A 22024-nucleotide genomic window follows, 5' to 3' on the forward strand; every position below is an offset into this window, starting at 1 on the left:
TTTGGATTCACCGTAGGAAGTCATTCCTGAGTCACGATACTGGCATCAGCAATCCCCTCGGTGGGCAAGCTTATCCCGTTCCCGGGAGCAAATTGGCACGAACACAAATCAAATCGCTAGACGTGAGTTGAAGAGTATGCGACGACACATAAATCGGCTGTTCAGCTTTGATCCTTCGATCCGTCTGTTTATGCATTTGTCCGATGATTTTAAGTAAACCCGATCGATTCGATTGTAAAAATTGTCTGTTTAGCAAAAAAAAAAAAAAAGAAAATTGGAACGTACGAAGAATAATATAAAGGAGCAGACGATATTTAAGGTGGTCGACAAAAGGACAATGGACAAGGGAAAGGGCAAAATGAGGATAAAGGTGAAACGAGGGACATGTGAGATCGTAGAATTCCAGATCTGTGAGATTCGGGCCATCCCTATGACCCTGAGACTACCTCGACAATTACCACAAATACGAACCACCAGCTACGTGACGATGTTGCGAGTGAGCAGATCGGTTGTCTCGCAATGAACGACGCTTAATAGAATGGCCGCGAGTAAATAAGTGGATCAGATCCTTCCATCCTTTTTCTATCTTCTTTCTCCCTTTTTCGCTCGAAGAAACTTCTCTTAGAAATTCCTTTTAAGACAAATCAAGATTTCATCGCGATAAGAATTTTTTATTTAACTTTTAACGCGTTTTAAAAATATTCGAGAATTTCAATGAAACTTTAGATCCGAGTGATAAAATTGAAGCGAATTAGCGAAGTGGATTGCCAGCGTGGACCCGTGCAGCATAGAACACGTTGGTAAAGAACTCGATTTTTCGAGTTTTCGCGCAACTGGATCGCCGTGATTGCTAAAGATTCTAGAAATGCGAAGAACTTAGGAACGACGACTTAGGAAAAGCGTTGTCTACGTCCCTTTTATATTCCACTTCTGAAACACTTTTTCTTAATGGCGCCTAGCGCTGATAGTTTCAAGCATCATTGTCATTTAACACACACGGCCAGTTCTACGGCATGCAGTACGACGTAGAAGTAGAACTGGTTCAACGTTCGATTTCTAGATTATTCGTATCATCTTTCATTTTCGTAAATCGTCAAACGCTGTTTTAATGTGACGTAACAGTGAAAATCCATTCTAAACTTTTCTACAACATTTGTAAAATATACAAGCAAAAATCGAATACAATTTATTGGATCTCTTAAAAATAAAATTCAAAAGCATCTACGAAACTGTTCGATGGCGAAAATTAAAGCTATCAATCAATGATAAGCTGCGATCGTGCTTTATGACATAAATCAGAATCTATCTTCTCAAAAAGTATTCGCGAATATTAGCTTCTCTTTCTACGAGTAGCTATTGGCCGTGAAACGCTATGAAAAATTGCATAAAAGCTAAAACGGTTATACAATCATCGGAATATGTAGTTCAGTGGGCTTAACGTGACTAGGGAAAACAAAACTATAAAATAAAAACGGTGAAAAGGAAATAGGAGAAAAGAGACGATTATGACAAAACGACGAAACAACACAGAGAGGAGGACAAAGGCGAATGCAATTTGCGAGTAGACGGTCGTTTGGCGTCGTGTAACCGCTTTCACGGATTTCGAGGACGATTCTACGGCTCTCGGCTTCTATGGTTTCGTAGTTCCGCATTTCCGTTAATAGCAACAACTCCGACAATAATTCTGCCGGAAGCCGTGGCATTGCCAGCCGGCAGACTCCCATTGGTCGACGACGCTGGCACCCGATGGCTCGCGAGGAACAATCTCGTTGTATCAATTTCCGTCGCTTTGCTGGCCACAAGTTTAATCGCGGGGAAACATCGTGGAAAGAAAACCTAACGGGGTCGAACCAATTTCGATACGAATTCCTATCTATAGACGAAGAACAGGTAAACGCTTGGAAATTGCGAACTTGTTATCAATTCCTATATACCTGAAGGTAATAGGTAATAGAATCTAATGATTTTCGATATTTCATTAATAATATTCCTCTGAAACTAAGAGATTACCGACAGGGGCGCATTGATCTAAAGAATAACGAGGATTTCTGCAGCAGCCATCTAAAATTCGCATACGTTCCGCGCACGTTCCCGTGGATTTACGACACAGTCGGGTCCCGCTTCGAATTTCCAACTTCTCTGCCTCTGCATCGGCTATAAACGCGAACACCGTGCTAACGCAACACTCGTTTGCACACACGACGATCTTAAATCTGCTGGTGGGCGAAAAAGTCACGCGCGCGTCATAAAGTCAATCCACTGTAGCAAATCTTAACAACAATCTAATATCGAAGGCTCGTAACCTTGCAGACAAGGCCGGAAAGGTGCGTTCGAGGACCTATTTCTGACGGTGTTTCGTTTCGTTTTGTAACGCCCCAACGGAGAAGAACGGCTTTGTACGGCTGCGCGAACGAAAAACACCAACGTTAGATGGAGAGAATAATGGAAAACGAGGATCCTTTGCGAAAGATTCGAGATCCAGCGAACGGTCCCGAGATTTCCTGCGAGGCATCGATATGGAAATCTAATTCCAAGATCATGCGACGCGTAAGGTTGTTTCCTTGCTTTTGGCGGCTCTTCGAACCTGGCCAAAGGGAAGAAAACTTGCATTCTCATCGAGATATAGGAGGACCCTTTCTGAATGCGATCGCAGTGATGAGACTCGTTCTCAACGAGGACAGACGTCTCTCCAAGGGAAATCATATTTCAAACGTCTGGTAGTATTCGTGGAAGAACGCGAGAGCGCGATCTCGTTTAATTAACGGACGAAACTCGAGGCCGTTCTTTAGCGGTTGGGTCGAATTTAATAAAGACGCATGAATTAAACACGGAAACGATGGCGATTTAAAAAATTCATCGGATAATGTAAAACGCATTGTGATTTGAGAGAAAGATCCGAAATATCGTGGATACAATATGACGAAGTTGAAGTGGAAACTGGCCTCGTGCGTTTCAAGGGAATTTAATATCGTCAATATTACAGATGGAAAACATGAATTCTAAAAATATTGCGGTTCTTCGATCTACAAAAGAATTCGAAAAAATGTTCACCGGTAGAAGATCGAGATTATATGAACTCGATCCAAGAGAAATACTGTTTGTTTTCCAGCCAATCCTGATGCAAACCGACTATACTCACAAATAAAATGTTTCACGGGTTTAAATCAAGAGGAAGTACTGGCCGTCTCAAAGAAAAAAGCAAATCACACCAACCTTTGAAAGGTCAAATATAAAACCATATTTCTGAGTTGTTCCAACTTCAAAGCCATAGTTCTGAAAATAACACAAATGCACTATGTAACTAACGAACCTATTTCTAATTTTCCGTTCATCCGCTTTGCTTCAATCCGTTTTACTCGTACGAAATTTCTTCCTGAAAAGAGGAAAGAGGAAAAACACATAGAGAAAAATCAACAAGAACATCCGACCCTATCGTGTACGAGCAAAATTATAATTCCTGTAATGATCTCCGTTGGGATTATGACAAAGAAAATTCGTGATAATTGAAGAACTGAATCGACGTCCGATTCCATTAATTGGTAGGAAAGGATGGTTCTTGCGATTCGCGTATTCTACGCCATGTCAGAGAAGTTATCTAGAAAAAGAAAGGAGGGATTTATTTTATACTGAGACACGGTGTTACTCGAAAGAAATCTAGCTACTTCCGGTCGCGTTGATCGAGTGTGGCTGTGACGAGTGTATAAAGAATATCAAGCAACTTCTTTTATTCCTTTTTACATGACTCCAGCGAGGATTTAAAAAGCTATCGATGAGAAAAAAGAGCACGAAACTCGAAGAAAGATTGGAAGAGGAGAATTCGAGAAGCCGCTGCCTGAAATGCGGAACGAGAACTGTAAAAGTTGAGGGGAAGGGCAAGGGAAGCAAAGAACGAAGAGATGATGCGCATCACGACAGACGCAGAAAATTTTTATGAGATATGTGTTGACATTTACGTCACGGCTTATCTACTGCGTTGGGTTTCTATTCGTTTTATTTTGTGAAGCCAGCATCGGGATATTTCTGGGTGAGGCACACTCTCGAAAAGTCAAGAGAATATAGCGTCTGCGGAGGAAAGACGTCCTTCAGAAGTTTTAGCGCGTCTTAAAAGAATAAGTCGTTAGGTCTGGATATATACGTGCGTGTCCACGACATATACGGGGTTTCCCGGATTACTTTGTCGACTAAAGTGTCTCCTCATCAGAGACTAGTTCGCGTCAACGTGAATTCGGAACTAGAATTTCATCCAGAGTTTCGTTCTTACCCGAGGAACCGAGTTATCTTAATAAGTAGCTCTAAAGAATTCTGAAAATTGTGTAGAATTCCATTTAGTCGAGCAAAAATAAAAACAGATGCAAATTCAAGTAAACTTACTACTTTGTGTAATAATTTTCTAGAGCAGTTTTAAAAGCGTCGACTCAAAAGAAAGGGTATAATAATTCTTAGGTGCCACAGCACAGAGAAATCAGCAAGTCTAAGTCGAACTTGGAGAATATCACAGAATGCCATGTTCCATATGCGGTGGAGCGTGGAAAATGTGTCGAGAGACAATCCAGAGTATCCGAAGGAGGTCGCTGAACGGATCGAAATTCGATGAATCGGCTGATGGGAAATGAGAGAAAGAAAGCGTCAAAACGTTTTCACGTGATGGTGAAAATGTGCGCAAATTCATTTCCTGCTTTTCTTCTTCTACCTCGTACTACACGGGTTTCCATGCTCTCGTGATAAGTTCGATACTATTAGAGGAACGGAAATCCTCGCATGAAAGCGTTTGCCATTCCCGATCTACGGAACTCGTTGTCAAACATTCCGAGGATACGGAATGGTCGGTCTCGTGACTACCCATACAGAGAGACCGATTTCTAGAAGCTCTCGCGCGGCCAGAATTTCTGACACCGCATACATCAATATTTAAGTGCGGTTAGCACGTTCGATTTGCAATAAATCACATTAAACTTATCTCAAGTATTCGAATCGCGGTGCTTTCCAGGTAACACGTAGTTCCGCTCTTTAGAGAACGCTCCTAGCAACTTGAGAAAAAAGAATCTTATGCATAAAACTACTAATACGAATTCTGATATTCAACAATATTCACATAAACTTTGAATAATCTTGAAATGTTCTTGGCGGAACCTGGTAATAATCTTGCAATTATCTTGGTGTGTCACCGAATAATCTTGACCTATCGTTAAATGAGCATGCATATGTTTGTAGGAACACACGAGTCAACGGTAGCATATTATTGTGCCTTGGAATACCAACGTTGTTTTGGTTTGTTAGGTTCCAAGGTAAACAAACTCCGAACAAAACATTATCGCCGTTATTTGTAATCATCAACCAGAGTTACATTTGCACTTTTTATAATACCACCAGTTGATACAAATAGACGAACGTGCTCTCTAGGACAGTCATTATAGCGAATCAATATAGCGAGTCATACAGTCGAATAGCGAGCGTAGAGTTGAACAGTAGCATTGAGCGAGCGACGATTACGACCGGCACATATATACTATCTTTATACTTGTACTGAAAGTGATTTTAATAAAATCGACTATTACAATGTTATCACTCGTCTGCTTAATAAATCAACCAACATGTTTAATAATAATATCCACCTCATGCTTTTAAGAGATTTCAAGGATCAAGCACTTAGACTTTAGAGCGATAGAAACCTTCACGGTGAATCATTACATTAATCATGAGACAGCTATCCTATAACCAGAAACAACTGTCAAGGTCTCGTAAGAAATCAAGCGTAGAAAGAAAATCGTATCGTAAACCATCTCTAGCATACAGATGTCATAAATCGAATCGATTTACAGCTTCTTCGAGTCGTAACGACACACACAATTCGAACAGCCGTAGAGTACACGGAACAAAAATGAATTTTATCGGTGATCAGACGCGCACGATTCGAACGAAACGTCCAGTCGTTCGTTATCACTCGGGAACAGTCAACTGTATCGGATGATAACCTGTGGAAAAAGAAGCGCCGCGTCGTCGCTCTCGTGGAAGCACGCGAATTTCTCGCGACAAATCCGAAATATTCACGAGACCGTGAATCTCAATTTTCAAACGACCACAGTTGTTGCGTCATGTGAAAAAATCTAAGAAGATTAATTATCAGTCGAATTCACCGTTCAACGAATTTCGTCGCTATCGTGTTTTGCTTTGAGTCACCTGCGAACGAATTTTATCGTAGCTGACATTGATATTTCAACGATGCTTTGTTTCTTTGTAGAATAGATTTTGCTCGATAGACAAGCGCGAGTTTCATTTTCACATATTTCTACCATCCAATATCCCGTGTGAAAGGGCCAAATTTCGAGCCACGTGTCGCAAACTACACGGCATTAAGCTCAAAGAAATTCATTTTTCTTATCCCGCGTCTAGTGGATTGCCAGGATGATCCAGACTTCTAAGTATCAAGCATCTTGACGCGTGCAATACCGGAAATCGAATGTCACGCGGAGAAACGCGGAGCAACAACTACACCCAATATTATTTCTCGCATCTGTTTCTGGCTTCTTCGTGCTAAGCGAACTCGTCCCATTTGGCATGCAACTACGTTTGTAACTTAAACAGCTTAATAACAGTAAATTCTTTTGTACGCGGAATCTAATTTGAAATTGCCAATTGCCCATGGAGATTTAAGTCATATCGCTCGATGGAGGCGTATCCAGTTAAAAACACATAAAATTACGTGCGTATAAAACGTAGTATAAAAACGTAGTGGATTGTCGTGTTAATTCGATCAAGCGTCGAATAAAACGGAGGAATCACATTAGTCTTTGTTTGATTGCATTTCCGCTGGACAGACGGGATTATTCTAGCTTAGCACGTGGATAAATTTTCAATTGCGTTTAATCCATTTTGCTTGCGTTAATAATTTATTTTCGCGTTTAATTGGGACCGAAACTTCGCATATGTTCTTTCACCGTTGCGAGGATACGTTTGATAATTCAACGAGACGCGCCATGAAAACGCATTGTAATAGCAGTAATTCAGGAAGGAGCATCAAGTTCATTTATACGAGTGAAAATATAAAAATAAGTTCCCGGAATTCCTAAAAATTTTCTATTATCATTTTAGCGAATAATATATAACATAGAAATTCGTACGCAAGTAGAGAATTATTTTCATTAATTTCATTGTTTTATGCGCGTACGCTGTCACACGCCGGTCGTTCTGTCGTTCGCGACAATGACAAATTCGTCGGTCATGTTCCGCTTTAATTACTCGCACTTCTGCTTTGAACCGTCCTTTCCGCAAAAAATCGAATCTAATTAACGTTTCCCCGACGCCGATCGCAATTTCATCAGGCTCTATCCGTAACCTTTCTAGCAATTTCCAAATTTCCGGCTGATACCACGCGTCCCCATTTGACCATGACACCTGGCATATGTCCGTGTCCAGCCGTTGGAGGATCGAATAACGATTCAATCTTTCGACACTGTCCACCGTCACAGAGAATCGGCAACGGAACCACGACAACTACTATACAACCGCTCGTATCCAGGACATCAAAAGCAGATGCGAATTCGAAATCTAACAAATCTGTCGTACCTACACCACAGTTCTCGCCGTATAGAACGATAGAATTATTTAGTTAGTCGTGTACATTTCAACATCTTGAAATCTCTGAATTTTTCTTTTTAATCCAGCCAATTTTCGTGACATAGCAAAACCATTGGAGTATGCTAAATTATACGAAGGCATTGCTTCATCTCCGAGTTGAGAAGTAGGATTTTTAAGCGAAGAAACGTTCTTTACTTATATTAACGGGGAGGAAGAAAAAAGAAAAGCAGAGCAGAAAGGAACTCTTCAACTCTGACACGCCCGGTTGAAATGTCTTTATATTCGAATGAAATTTTCACGAAACTCGTACGCGGTTTTTCCAGCATTCACAAGGTTGGAACTAAAATCTTTTCTTGAAAAGCGCTTCTCATTGAACCGATAATTTCGACTGTAACGTATAGAATAGAAGAGCTCCTCGTAGAAGAAATCTTCATTGCTAGTCGGAGATTTCAGAATGTTAAATACAACGAAAGCAATAAAGATTTCGATCAGACGATTTCTAAAACTTTTTTAATAAAGCACGCTTTATGAAGCGTACCGATGCTCGTTTTGCGCGCCGTTAATGGCATTGTACACAGGAAGTCTTTCAAAACTGTTTAAAGGACCATCAGTACAACTAACTCACGACTTCATAAGCGTCATTCATATTTTATCAGCCATCGAACTGATGGAGAGATATTAGCCCTTAAAATATAAAAGTAAACAATAAATCCCAGGATCTGTTGCTATTAAAAGCGATACGACGAAAAAAAGACGAATTACGAGAAAAAGAAACAATTGATTTCTTTAATGGAAAAGATTCTACTTGCTATCTATTTTTACTCGTAAACTTTTCATAATTATTCATAAAAATCTATGCTATTTTTTCAGGTATGAGGCCAAAGATGAAGAATCATTACAGAGCTCATCAGCTGTCTGTTTGGCTTCGCCTCGTTCCGGAACTCCATCGAGCTGGAATGGAAGATGTGGATTCCAGGCACAATCTATTTCGTGGACACTCGGACCCTAGCTTGTACGATGGCTCTGTGAGACCGGATCCTCTGAGCAGGATCAGCGAAGAATTCAGAAGGAAGAACATCACCACCGAACCACCAACCACCACAGACTACAATGCTGCCACGTGTGTTAGCTACATTCAGAGTACGAATTTGCAGAATGTTCATAACGCCAGTACAGACACTCTGGCCAGCCTGGATGCAGCTGGGTGCGTAATAAGCAATTTCAACGTAATGAAAACATTAATAAAGTACCTTGCTGTGCTACTCCTTGTCTTTGTATCTTTGGAACATTGTCTATGCATTTGCTAAACCGGATAGCCAGAATTGCTCAATTATAAAAGCATGTCTTTCTTATTTTTACCAGCTACTATAAAACAGCTGCTTCTCTAGTTGAGAAAAATTTCTCGGCTCGTTTTCTTCTGAGACTTCAGAACTAATGTTAACTATGCGTGATTTCTTTATCAAAAGAGAGTAATCAAGATTTAAGTGCGAATAAAGTAGATATAATGAAATCTGGTTGAATAATAAGAAATAAATAATTTATTCTTTCTATAGGTACACTGCATACTCTACAGCATTGAGCGTGACAATCGCGATCGGATGCAGTTTACTGATTTTGAACGTGATGATTTTTGCGGGAGTTTACTATCAAAGAGACAAAACAAAACTCGAGGTAAAAAGCCTTCAGCAGGAACAAATGTTAAATCAACAGTGCGGACCACGAGGTTTCTCCGAGCTCAAACAACCGCCTCCGCCGCATTCTCATTTCCCCGGAAGCACTCAAGTTATCGTCGATGTCGAGAACGAAATGCTGAGAAGGTATAGTTTCTTTTAAAGCTTTGTAACATCGATTTTTTTCGCTAACTGCAAATATATTCACAAAACAGAGTCCGAAAGTACGAAATTGTACCAAAGTTAATTTAGTTCTAACCAGATGGTGTAAATGAAATTATTAAAGACACAATGTAGGAGATCAATGAAAAGGTGGTCATAAATTCGTTAATGATATTTCCCCTAATACTCATATAAGCTTCCTAATGTTAAACAATACTCTCACTATCCCTTGTTTGCAATAGTTTGTAATCAAATCAGAAATTATACCATCCATCATTTTATCGTCATTTCATCTTGTAAATAAGCTTCTCATACCACCCTTTCGTATTTATATCATCGATGGCCACCTTTTCCCCCAATACACCCTATTGCATGATTCTTGTTCGACGTTAATGTAGCGACGCATTCAGCTGACCAATAATTACGTATAATCCGTAACTGTTACGAAGCTCGTAACGATCGATCGTCGTTCCAGGAACGTTATGAAAGGCCCTCCGAACGATCCCAACACGCTTCTCCAACAGGGCCAGGGAACTCACACGTTGCCTCATCAACACCATTATCAAAAGCAACATCAGCAACAGCATGCCACTCTTCCCCGAGCTTCCGTCATACAGGACATGAATGCACAAACCCAAGTGAGAGTCAGTCATTTTACTCCAACGTTTGCGTATCGCAATTAGATAGAGGAATCGAGTCTCATAAAATTCCATCGTCAATCAAAAATTCCATACCTCTCCTTGTTTTTGTATTAATCTCTTTTTATTACTCTATTGGATTCCATTTATTTCATTTGTACACCGTTCCCAAAAATTGCCCTACTCATGTGCGAAATTTCTCTTCAAACGAAATAAAACCCTTCTTGCACCATAATCAAGACAATCTAGACGTCGCATCGTACAATATTTAAACACGATGTCCTGAAAAAAACGTAGAGGATATACTACAAACGGAATATCTCGTAATATCCATCAACCAAAAACAGCGAGTTTGTTCATGACATTAAGATCGAGGACCTCTGTACTCACCATGTTGATTTAAGAAACTTCCGCTGTTTTAACGAGCTACGGCCTTTGGAAGCTCCATTCATAATCTTATTAAGGAGCTTTTAAAACTGCTAAAGTCTGACCAGGTGAAATTTACAACGGGGAAGCTTCTTCTTGACGTTCCACGGCGCGGTGATTATTTTGACGGCGGATGGTACCATCCCTTTTATCCTGTTAGCGAATTTCCGTAGATTTGGTGGAGATGACGACGGCGACAAACTTCATTAAAACGAATCTCAAACTTTCGTCTTTTTCCTTCATACTTATTTCGATTTTCGTTTCTTTTTTCGCCGAAAATTTCAATTTCCCTTGGAAAGTTCTAGAACCTTCCTGAAAGACACGCTGCGAATTAACGAAGCGAAATTTCCTGACGTTCTCACACAGGTGACAATCGAATTAAAAATTAGTTCGACATACAAAATGTGGCGTTTTTCTTTTACAGTACATCGCACCATCTTTTGGTCTTTCATGCTCGATAATTAAGTTGCTCCGCTAAATCGCTTTATTTCCTAAGAAAATATCAAACTGGTCCTTTCGTTTTTACCGTGCAAATTATCTAAACTTACAAATATTCCACGTATGAAATATTGGTTAGACTCAATCGTCTAGCAACAATAAAAAGTATTTAAATTTCTCCTTTCTAACGCTATTTTGAAATTTTAGGGTCCACCAAACGGATCCATACATCTGACAGTACCAAGAGCCCCACCACCCCCCCGAGCAAAGAGTCCTCCCGAGAACCAGCCCCTGTTGCAGAATGCCACCGTATCGAGTCGTGTGTCCCAAGCTACGATGAGTGAGATGAGAGTGTGATGTTTGGACCCCCCTCCGAAACCAGTCGTGCCGGACGTTCTCACGGCATCGACGTTGCTCTAAATAACATCAAAAATACAGCGTCTCGTCAATGCCAGTCAAGTTCTATCCTATGAATTCAAAATACTCGAAACAACACTCTGAGGAAAAGTTCTTTTAGGAATATTCCATCGAAATTCCAGCGAACAACGCTCGACTGGTACCTGGCCTGAAAACTTGTACCGTTTTCCATTTCCATCGTCCAGTTGACGACGACGCGCTACAAAAACCAACGGAGGGGGGCAGTAAATGCAGCTTTTTCTTGAAATTAAAGGAACATTCGAAGAATATAGGGAAGAGAAGAATCCGGTATTCGTCGACGAAGAAGAGTTAAAGGTACTCGTGAAATTTGAAGAAAGAAAATGCAGCTTCATGGGAATTTTCGAGGAACTAATTCAAACGATGAAATTGTGACAAGATTAAGAGACTGAAGTTTATCGAAAGTTTTATAAGGACATTTATATAGGAACTGCAAGATAAGGTGCGAATAGGGGAAATTCAAAACTGAATTTTATCGAGTAGATTTCTCTTTAAATTCCTTTAAACGAACGAAATGAAAAGAAAAATCTTGAATCGTGTGTTTCGACGGATACCAGAACCTTATCGTGATTGAGAATGATAGATAAATCATGAGTATAATGGAAATTTCCGATACCCAAAGATCATGAAAATAAGATTGACGACTTTCTTTTTATGATTGATCGTACTTCAATCAAAGAAGAAGGAATCGTTCCATAATGAAATCAAATGAGTACATTCAGCTAGCTAGTCAGTAATAATGAATTCTACGTATTACGAGAGGAGAGAGACGCTCAAAGCAGAAATCGATCATGGAGGCTCGTGTATAAAACGCTATCCACTACGATGTTAGATGTTCCTTGTATATATTTAATGAAATAAAAAGACAAAAAAGTGAATTTATACCATAAGTGAAAGCCAAACATGTTTACTACTTTCTAAGAAGACATGTACTCGTGTCCCGTACAGTTTGATCGTCCGTTTCAATCGTTTTCCCATTCTTTTCCCCATTTTATTCTTCCTACAATTGACTGTAAACGTTACAAAATGTAAGTGTGCGAGATCATTAGCGCTCAAATCATCATTGTAAAAAATGCGTTCGACGACGAATCGACTCGATTTTGCTTTTGATTGATCAAAGAATTTCTAAATACGATATTAATGTAAAGTATGGAAATACTACAAATTAATCGAACGTTAAATTAATTCGAATTTCTGTCTTTGATTTAAGATAACAGATACCTTATTGACACATACGACACAATGGGCCGTCCATCTTTTGCTATTATAATCTCTGAGATATTTCATTTCAATATTAATATCATCGATTAAAATTATATGAATTTTAAGTATCATAATTTATATACCATAGTACAAGGAGATTATCGTTAAGCATCAATTTTTATAAAATTTCGTAAAGAGATATATGGAAAAGCGGACAGTATTGAACAACCGAAATCACCACACTACCATTAAATGCTTCAAGTACAAAGTTCTTCATAACAACGTTTTTAATTTAATATGTATATGAAAATAATATTGAAAAATCAAAAGAGATCGCCGTTCCTTCGGTTCAAGCACAAAAATGGAATTGAAATATCTGGATTGATATAACGAATTCTCTTTCGTCAATCAAAAGCTTCGATCGTCAATGAACAATATCGTTCAACCTCGTCCCATTAATTATTGTAATACAGTAATTCGAAACGATTCCATTTCACGAAAGAAAAACAAACTGACTGAACGACGCTTTCGAAACATGCCGTTCCGACGATGAACGTTTGTGAAATGGAGTGTGGGTAATTACCATCTTTTTTACGCTTTTGGTAACATTGAGAAATCTTTCAGAGAAAAGATTTCGTTTCACCTGAATTACCACGTATACTATTGACAAAAAAAAGAAAAGAAAAGAAAAGATACAGAAAGCGAAGGGAAATTGAATGAAAAATGATCACGTGAAAAAGGCTCGATTTACATCTATTCAAATTTTAATTACCTAGTTACGATATAGAGAAATATATTGTTATTTTCTTATTTAGAAAGAAGATTTAAGAAATGATTCGTTATTAGGATACGGCAATCTAGCTCTGAAGAAAATTGAAACAATTTCTCTCATTCCATGGTAATTCGATTACAGTTCGAGCTATGTTCGAATGTGATATTTCATCCAGCGTCTCATAATCAGAGAAGCCATCGCATAACATTTAATTACAACATGGCTAAGTCGGTAGAGCAAATCAAGCTGTACAGTAGAGGTAATCACAGGTAACTAAATCGCTAATGTAAATCGGGCCGTATAGTTTACGAAACTACGAATCGACATGCGTGTTAAACTATACGTTATGAAAGTGGATGTAATTAAAGATCCCTAGAATGCTAAATCATTAAAAGAGAAAAGAATCACAAAAGAAATTAGTCGATTCGTATTGGATTCAAAGTGTACGTGATGTTTTTGTAAAAATAAAGAAATACGTATAGATGTAACATAAAAATTAACATCACTGTTATCGTGTATAACACACTGCCACTGGACACGTAAATTCACGTAAAAAAAGAATTTCGTCGGTCGGTTCGAATAAAAGAGACTGTTACTTCAATGTGACTTGATTCTTTGAAGCACCATTTTACCCTAATCATCTATTTTTCATTGTTCTAAATGCTCAAAATTCAATATCATGCGACGAGTGTATTATATAGACGTTATTGTAAAATTATAAAAAAGAAACTAAAAAACTTTCTTAAGTAATTTGTTAATAAATTTTTGTCGATCCGTTATAACCAGCCAAAAAATAAATTTTTGAATATAAAACTCTAATCTGTACTAATATGTAAGCAACTTTTATTATACTTACTGATTCACCGTTAGATACATTTTTCGATGCCATAATTAGTAAATGTTATACAGTTTTCAATAACACCTCACTTTATGCAACGTAAGAACATTCAAAGAATATGCTTCAAAGAGTTAACCACTGAACAGAATTTAACACTTTCACTGTTGTCAACCAATCAAGCTGTCCTTAATCAAATCAAAAGCGAAATTATATATTTATTTCTATTACTATTTATACGACAAATGGAATCAAAATTTGCGAAACATTTTTAAATGTTCAAATCACGAACATTACCCAGGCACCCAGTGAACGCGTTAAAGGAAGTTTCTATGGTTAAGCCACTTAGAATCTTGTTTTTATGGAACCACCACATGAAGGCCGAGCTTAAAGAAAAGAGTACGTGTTAATATGAAAAAAAAGAAAATCAAAGTTTTTTGTACATACAATTAAGCAATTAAAATAAAATAAATCGAAGGATGTGTACGATGTTCTTGCCAAGTTGTATGATACGATTGAAAAATTTATCGGTCATTTTCAGCATCATCGTGAATGAATAGAAACAGGAAATAGAGGTCATTATACCGAATAAAGTCTTTTTTAAGATGACTTGCGGAATTTCGTGAAAAAGTTACGTAATAAATATCATTAAGTATGGACAATCCGAATATAAGACTAAAGAAGAAGCGAGTAATACTAGACTTAATTAAGAAGAAACCATGATCGGTAATGGAAAGAATAACAACGGGAAGAGATAGTGAACTGGTTAAGCAGATGTTTAAGGAAATTTAAATAACATATATTAAATACACATATTATGGATTGTAATGAATTTATTATGGCGAACATTATTATATTTATGTGATTTTTAGCTGGCCTCGCGTTCTATCGAAAAATGCCTGAAACAGATCTTTCGGTCGAAGGCAAGGCTGTCTGTTATGTTTAACGTTTCTGTTATCAAATTGTAAATATATAACAAAATACATGGTGATATTAATTGTATGTGTTAAATGTTTTTCCCAGAAGTTATACGCGTTTTATTCAAATCTTGTTAATTTTCAATGAGTTAACGTAATGGGAACTTTTAAGTATAGTTTTTAATGTTTTTCATTGAAATAAATTACAGTCAAGAAATATTACATGAAAAAATTGTTCCTTGTTTTCTGTTTGACTGGGTCAACATTAGCATTGACTAAATATAGGATAGACTTGACATTATACGAGATTTAGTATCTCACATTCTGAAATACCGACCTTGAGAAAAATCAGACCGCTTCCATATGATAAAATATTCGCGACTGAGTTGAAAACTTATTAACAGTAGGTAATTTAGTACATGTACATACATATTTATCCACTGACGAGGATTTATCTCACGACTGAAGTTGGCAAGCGTCTTTATGTATATGTAGGCGCGCGTGCACGTTTTTTTCGCACGTTGGACACGATGCCTTTTGTCTTCGCAGACACACGGAGATGGCGCATCAGGGTTTCTTGGCCCCAACATTGCCCTACATAGATAGTAAGCGTCTTTATCATTTCCGTGTCACTCCGTTACCGATTTAACATAAAATAAAGTTACCATTAGTTGTGATTGGAATTAATATTAATTATGAAATAAAAATTAAGGACAGAATATTTTATAACCGCGCATCCGAACTCGTCTTCGTACAAATTATTCCCATACGAATTCAGTTTCGAGAATTCAGTTCATTCAACCAGTATCATATATATAATTCTTTCCGTTTGCAATTGTGCGTATTATATCCTCAAATATTATTAATACTATAGATGAGTACCTTGCTTTTCAATTCCATTTATTATTATCTTTTCTATAGTTAAATAACAATTTAGTACTAATATATCGAATTAGATCTCTTTGCTCAGATTTCTAATTAAATGCCAGTACCAAACTTCAATGCAGTATGCAAAGTACAAATCGTAAGGATTAAATGTGGTACATCTACATATACATATATCTAAAATTGTTCCCGATAAAATTGTATACCACACTTATCATTAGACGTAGGTGGTAGTAATTTGATGCGTAAGATATGTACGTAATGTAAGAACAGCGTGAGCGACGTGATGTCTGCTGAGAATAGCAGGCTAATGTTTGTTTCGATATAGAGCTTCGTACAACGTACAACGAGTTTAATAGCTGTGCGGACTCCAAACGAACAACATGTATCGAAGGATTGCTGTAATTCTTGTCCTTTGTTACCTGAGTTTCTCACCAACTTGTCAAGCCATCGATATCGATGATTGTGGTAAGTTTCGATTTCATTACTTTTAATTATGAATATTTTTCCCCGATAAGAAGTACAGTATTGCGACAAAAGAAGAACGTAGAAGTTACAAACACTAGTATTTCTGTTTTTCGTAAATTAAAATAACATCTTGTTGATAACGTGCTGTATATAATTAGCTTTGTTGTGCTGTATCGGTTATCAGTAACATATAAAAAAGAACTGAAGGAAAACATGATCGTTATAACAAATCAATTGAATATACATTTCAATACTATTCGTCGATTACCTTATCAATATTATAAAGTATTTTATAAGTACAGAACAACAATTGAAATTGTCGTTTATTTTAATAATAAAACTATTTTTTCTGTAGCGATATAGATACAGTATTTGAATAAATAATCAATAAACAAAACATACGCACACAATCATGATTGATAATCGATAAGATTTCTTTGTTTCGATCATTTTTATTATGAAGATAATTCAAATAAGTTCAGAAATCATGCCTTAGATATTTTATCATTTAAATTTCATGGTCCAAAACCGTGCTGATCTTGTGATATATTATAATTACATTTCAGTTTCATTTTTATTCGCGTTAAGGACGATTTAATAAAACTGCAAGTTTAAGTCACTAACGGCAGTTTTCTTACAATTTAGAATTACCACAAATAAATGTAAAATTATTTCATTTTAAGAAAACACACTTTACTGAATAGAATACCACTTAATTATCGGTTAAGTAGCATACAATTGATGTAATAATATATGATCGTAAAAATGGCGGAAATTCTTGTCTCAGAAATTCAAAGTCATGAGGCTACAACTTCTCTATAATTGTCAATGTGAAACTTTGTTTACATAAACGGTGTACATATGACTAATCATAATAAATAAAACTATCAACATAGATTCGGATACGTGTATAAATATGAGCAAACGACTCTCGTTCAAAACAGTGTAAGAATATGTTAATGAGATGATAACAATTATTGATAACACAATTTTCTTCATACAGGCTCGAAAGTGGGAAAATTTACGTCTGTAACTCTGGATTGTGATATGAATAAATCTGTATGTGATTTAATACCAAATACAAATGTAACAATTAATATCGATTTTACAATTGGTTAGTATATTCACATAAAATGTCTATTTCTTTTTGTCTGTTTGCTTCCAAACACAAAACAGTTAAAATATTAAACATAATTTTGCAGATAAAGATGTTTCAAAAGTTAGTGCAGTTGTGCATGGTATTGTGATGGATGTTCCTATACCTTTTCCATTGCCAAATGCAGATGCTTGTCAAGCTCCTGATTCTGGCATTAAATGTCCCTTAAAGAAGGGTGATGCCGCATTTCGCTATAAAAATACGTTACAGGTGCTAAAATCCTATCCAAAGGTACTACAGAGTTTATTAAGCTATATTTACTGTAAATACATTATTGGTCAATTCTATAAATCATTAAATTACAGGTCAGTGTTACTGTAAAGTGGCAACTCAAAGATGAGAACAATGAAGATATTATTTGCATATTAATTCCAGCACGAATCAAATAGGTAATATTAATCCAGAATCTATTGTAATTCTAGTTTTAAAGAAAATATACACATTACAAAAGTTGTATGAAATATATATAAAATATAAGAGTAAAACATTTAATTTTATGTGTTTTGTAATTTGAATTATCTTAATATACACGATAAAAAGAAGTTTCATACAACTTTTATTGAAATTAGAACATTGGCAACGTAAAAATATAATAACATATTGTAGCAACAAAAAGCAAATGTATATTTTTTAAATACATAATGTGCTACAAACTTAAATGCCAAATAAATAAAAAGTAAGGTTAGTAGTGGGGATTTATGTTAAGCAAATTGTTTAAAACCTGTGTGTTGTTATAAATTAGTTTAAAAAGAAAAATGTTTAAATCTGTAATATTTTGTTTGTCTAGATAAATAATTGTTTTATCTAATACAAAGATAATCATATTGCAATAAATTTTTAATTTCTATGTATTATATTAGAAATTAAATAATATGACTCCTGATTTTATTAGATACCCATATGTTTAGGTATTTTTCAAAACGCGACGAAGTAAAAAAACGTTACTTTTGATGAAGCTTTTTTTTTTTTATTTAATTTAGAGTATGTCTTTTGGTAATTTTAGCATTTACTAAAAAAGCATCAACTGTCCATTCTATCACATTTATCCTCTGTTTTTTCAGTATCCATTTGATGGATAGTTCTTTTGATTCTTTGTGTCAATAAATTATGTCTTGATGTTTGCTGTGCTTGATAGATTGGTTCATATTCTCTCAGTTGTGCCATGAAACCTTCATTAGGACTTATACAAAACCTTCTTTGTTGTACAATCGCATATGCACGTCTAAAAAGATCATACTCTTTCAATAATTTTTTTAATATCAAAGACGAACAGAAAAAGAAAAATAGGAATTTACGTTTGGGAGAGTCCATATTTTTCCATAAGATATGCTAAAACTAATGCTGCAGATCTTGATATTCCAGCATTACCATGTACTAAAACTCGACCTCCAGAGTTTAAAGCTTCATCAATAAATGTTCTTACCTTGTGAAAATGTTGAATAATATTTTCTGTTGCTGTATCGGCAATATTCAAAACAAGATACCTGTGACATTGGTATGAATTATTTTGACATATTAATCATTTCCAAAACAATTTTACTAATTAATTACTTATATTAAGTCATAAATGTTACATACTTAAATTTATCTGGAAAATTGGGCTTTATAAAATTTGCTTCTATGTCTTGCCTAACACATATTATATGTGTTATGCCAGATTGTAATAAAGATGGTAATTGTGATTTGATAGCTGCGCTATATGGCCCAAGATATAACCCAGGTACCACTTCCTAATGTAGAGTAACTATTAATTTAAACTATATATTTTTTATATATCTTTTGATAATATTTACACTTGATATACCTGCATATCCCTTCTCATTGTATATGTCCATTCATTTGATTTTTCTGTTTTAGCATAAAAAGGTATGCTTGAAAATTCGTCAAATCCATCTTTATTGGCTTCCTATAAAATACTCTTTCTTCAGTCTCTTATAGTTAATTGTTATAGCTCACAACATATAAGGTATTGCAAGAAGGTAAGTTTATCAATAAATAAAAATCCAAACTACTACAAGCGAGATTTATTTTTAATAATAGTAACAGAAATGTCAAATGCAAAAATATAAACAAGAAATATACATAAAACACAACATAATCTCAACATTAGCTTTACCAGCTCGCACAAAAAATGATAAAACATAAAAATGACAAAAGTTGCATATTTGAAAATATACAAGAAGAAAAAATGTCAGTAATAAATAATATAACCTACAATTCAAAGAATGCATTTTTTTTAACAATTTAAAATCGATATTACAAGGCGTATACCTCATCCTGAGACAACATAGCACTAATTTTGCTCACTTAAACGTGTAAAAATTTCGACTGTAGATTAGAAAAGAAGAAATATGATATGCTCTTTCCCGCGATCTCGATATTGTTTCCTGAAGCGGTGGCCATTTGTAATATAGTGAGCTACTAAGACGTCCTCTAGTGTAGAATATCCAAATTATATTACATTTCTATATCTCTTTTTACTGTTAGAAAATTTAAGAAGAATGTATTGCAAAGTAGTAGATGCTATACTATATAAAATAAGTTGCAAGTAAATAAAATAATCATTCTTTTGTCTTAAGAAAATCCAAAGAAATTATTTAGTTGATGTTGATTGCCGGAAATAGAAAAATTAATTTTATCTACGCTTCTTTGTAAATGTTGAATTGTTGTATGATTTTGTAGGAATTAATTTTATACTAAATCTATATAAAAATTTGTATATATTGTCTTATTATACTATTTAGGGAAAATTTAATGATACTTTCTAAAAATGGCGCAAGTTTGATTTTTAATAAAGTATTATTAATCATAATCTGTTTTTTTGTACGTTATAATACTATTAGTTATCTTATTCATCAGTTTATCATTTTTATATATTACAATTCTAACAATTATTGTAATATGAGATAAGCTTAGTACCGTTCTACAGGAACAAGTGCAATATGTGAGGAATTATTTTTTAATTTTAAGATATGTATTACGATAAGAGTTTGGAGGAAATTAGATTAAAATCGCTTTAGAAATATCGCAACTACAATATCGTTAGCCGAATTGCGTAGCAGAAAGATTTCCCGTTCTACAAAGAAAAAGGAAACGGTATGCTTTCGGCCACGAACACGAGCTGGGCAACGCAATTTAGTTACGAACTGTTTAATACAAGATTTTACGAGGCACCGATTCCCTGTTGCGGTAACCTGCGCGTATTTTCTTCCGGGACGTAATACAATTTTCTATAACTATCGCCACGCTTTCGCGATGAAAGTCTATGCATGTAGCGGCATCAGTTCGCAATTCTGTGTGCGTGCTTGATACGCGTTTTACCGGAACACTTGATAGATTTCATAGACGCGCCGGTGCCCGTGCTTCCGTGGAAAATAGCTATTTGCGCGAACTGTTACGTTAACCAAGTGCGTAAATTTTGATCAGCAGATCTTCGCCTTTCGCAGTCTGACTGATCATTATTTCGTAACGCGCTGGTCATGAATTATAATTGATGTAACGAATAGTAGTCGGTGACTATATACATGCTTTAATTTAATGTCTTGGGCCATTCTTACCATGAAATCGGAAGCGTTCAACATGATCATTGTCTCCCTATAAGATATTACATTGCAGACTCATTCTATCGTAGATTCTTAAAACTTTAAGCATTAATTATGGCAATAAAATCTTTAAAAGATGGCTGTCAGAGTAAATTAGGGGTAATTTTCGTAGGATGCAAATCCAATTGTTGGTTTTCTAATTTCTGTGACTATAAAACTGAACATTGACAGCGTTAAGCATGCAGAGTTGAAAGATGCTTGGAGTTGCTTGAATGCTTGGAAAGTTGATAGGATACACGAAGCAATTGCTCGAGGCGTTGATATAACGAAATATGTTAACGTAACATGAATTCCTTGGTTGCTCCTTTGTACATTGTAGTTTCTTGTAGATAATAAATTGCAGAGACAACTTGACCTTGATCTGTTGAAGAATGGTGCCATTCTACGGATATCTATCGTTTATCGTTACAGCGCAGTGCGGAATTACGCTGGTAGAATTCACTTTGTTATGGTCACGCAACATTAGAAGATTTAATTGTCGATAAACTATAAATAGGAAAAACAAATTATGTGCACAGGATAATAGTTTCCATAATATGGGAAGATATTGCGAAACATTAGGTGCTTAATTTCCCAAATAAGCAAATGCTGTTTTCCTTAATATACTTCACTGTTTCCATCGCTTTCCAGTCGAGAATTATGAAATTTATACAACTTTCGCCTTCGTTTCGTTCTATTTTTCAACGAAAAATTACGATGTTTCAGGCTATAATACTAGCATACGTTATACAAGTGAATTTCAAACTCTTTTTGGTCCAGAATCCAGAATCACAAGATACTTTAAAATATCTCTTCTCGCCTAACATCACGTTACACTAAATAGGGGTTGTTAGATCTTTGCT

The 22024-nt window shown here is 35.9% G+C and overlaps 3 protein-coding genes across 7 annotated transcripts in view; 2 read left to right on the forward strand and 1 right to left on the reverse strand.

Moving 5' to 3' along the window:
- LOC100649264 (neuroligin-4, X-linked) overlaps positions 1-15156 on the forward strand; it is a 261737-nt gene extending 246581 nt beyond the window's left edge. Inside the window, exons 11-14 of one of the 2 annotated variants that reach the window (XM_003397768.4) lie at positions 8446-8779; positions 9129-9392; positions 9883-10045; positions 11117-15156. In XM_003397768.4, coding sequence (XP_003397816.1) covers positions 8446-8779; positions 9129-9392; positions 9883-10045; positions 11117-11266 — 911 coding nt within the window. In that variant the 3' untranslated portion in view covers positions 11267-15156. The remainder of the gene's footprint in view (positions 1-8445; positions 8780-9128; positions 9393-9882; positions 10046-11116) is intronic. The other variant, XM_012311998.3, reaches the window with a different exon arrangement.
- Positions 15157-15638: 482 nt separating this feature from the next.
- Positions 15639-18434, forward strand: LOC100649847 (NPC intracellular cholesterol transporter 2 homolog a). Of its 3 annotated transcripts, none has more exons than XM_003397774.4 (5): positions 15639-15676; positions 16285-16424; positions 17428-17538; positions 17627-17811; positions 17886-18434. In XM_003397774.4, exons 2-5 carry the CDS (start codon positions 16340-16342, stop codon positions 17967-17969), a joined length of 465 nt encoding a protein of 154 aa, XP_003397822.1. In that variant the 5' UTR covers positions 15639-15676; positions 16285-16339; the 3' UTR covers positions 17970-18434. The 3 variants fall into 3 exon arrangements, with proteins under 3 accessions (XP_003397822.1, XP_048264970.1, XP_048264968.1); XM_048409013.1 differs by lacking the exon at positions 15639-15676 and adding an exon at positions 15966-16210; XM_048409011.1 differs by lacking the exon at positions 15639-15676 and having other exon boundaries at positions 15966-16424.
- Positions 18435-18525: 91 nt separating this feature from the next.
- Positions 18526-20013, reverse strand: LOC100649631 (serine/threonine/tyrosine-interacting protein). 2 transcript variants are annotated; one of them, XM_003397771.4, is made up of 5 exons: positions 19852-20013; positions 19385-19486; positions 19159-19310; positions 18876-19064; positions 18526-18802 (listed from the first exon to the last, which is right to left on the reverse strand). In XM_003397771.4, exons 1-5 carry the CDS (start codon positions 19867-19869, stop codon positions 18601-18603), a joined length of 663 nt encoding a protein of 220 aa, XP_003397819.1. In that variant the 5' UTR covers positions 19870-20013; the 3' UTR covers positions 18526-18600. The 2 variants fall into 2 exon arrangements, with proteins under 2 accessions (XP_003397819.1, XP_020719980.1); XM_020864321.2 differs by having other exon boundaries at positions 19796-19930.
- Positions 20014-22024: the final 2011 nt, after the last annotated feature.

Source organism: Bombus terrestris, chromosome 9 (genome assembly GCF_910591885.1).
Source record: "Bombus terrestris chromosome 9, iyBomTerr1.2, whole genome shotgun sequence".
NCBI classification, from domain to species: domain Eukaryota; kingdom Metazoa; phylum Arthropoda; class Insecta; order Hymenoptera; family Apidae; genus Bombus; species Bombus terrestris.

Bases quoted from the DNA above. Each gene is read 5' to 3' on its own strand.
- LOC100649847 (XM_003397774.4), top strand. From the start codon at position 16,340: ATGTATCGAAGGATTGCTGTAATTCTTGTCCTTTGTTACCTGAGTTTC. The intron at 16,425-17,427 runs GTAAGTTTCGAT...TTCTTCATACAG, and splicing joins CATCGATATCGATGATTGTG to GCTCGAAAGTGGGAAAATTT. The intron at 17,812-17,885 runs GTACTACAGAGT...ATTAAATTACAG, and splicing joins TGCTAAAATCCTATCCAAAG to GTCAGTGTTACTGTAAAGTG.
- LOC100649631 (XM_003397771.4), bottom strand. The intron at 19,311-19,384 runs GTATATCAAGTG...ACTCTACATTAG, and splicing joins CAATGAGAAGGGATATGCAG to GAAGTGGTACCTGGGTTATA. The intron at 19,065-19,158 runs GTATGTAACATT...CCAATGTCACAG, and splicing joins AATTTTCCAGATAAATTTAA to GTATCTTGTTTTGAATATTG.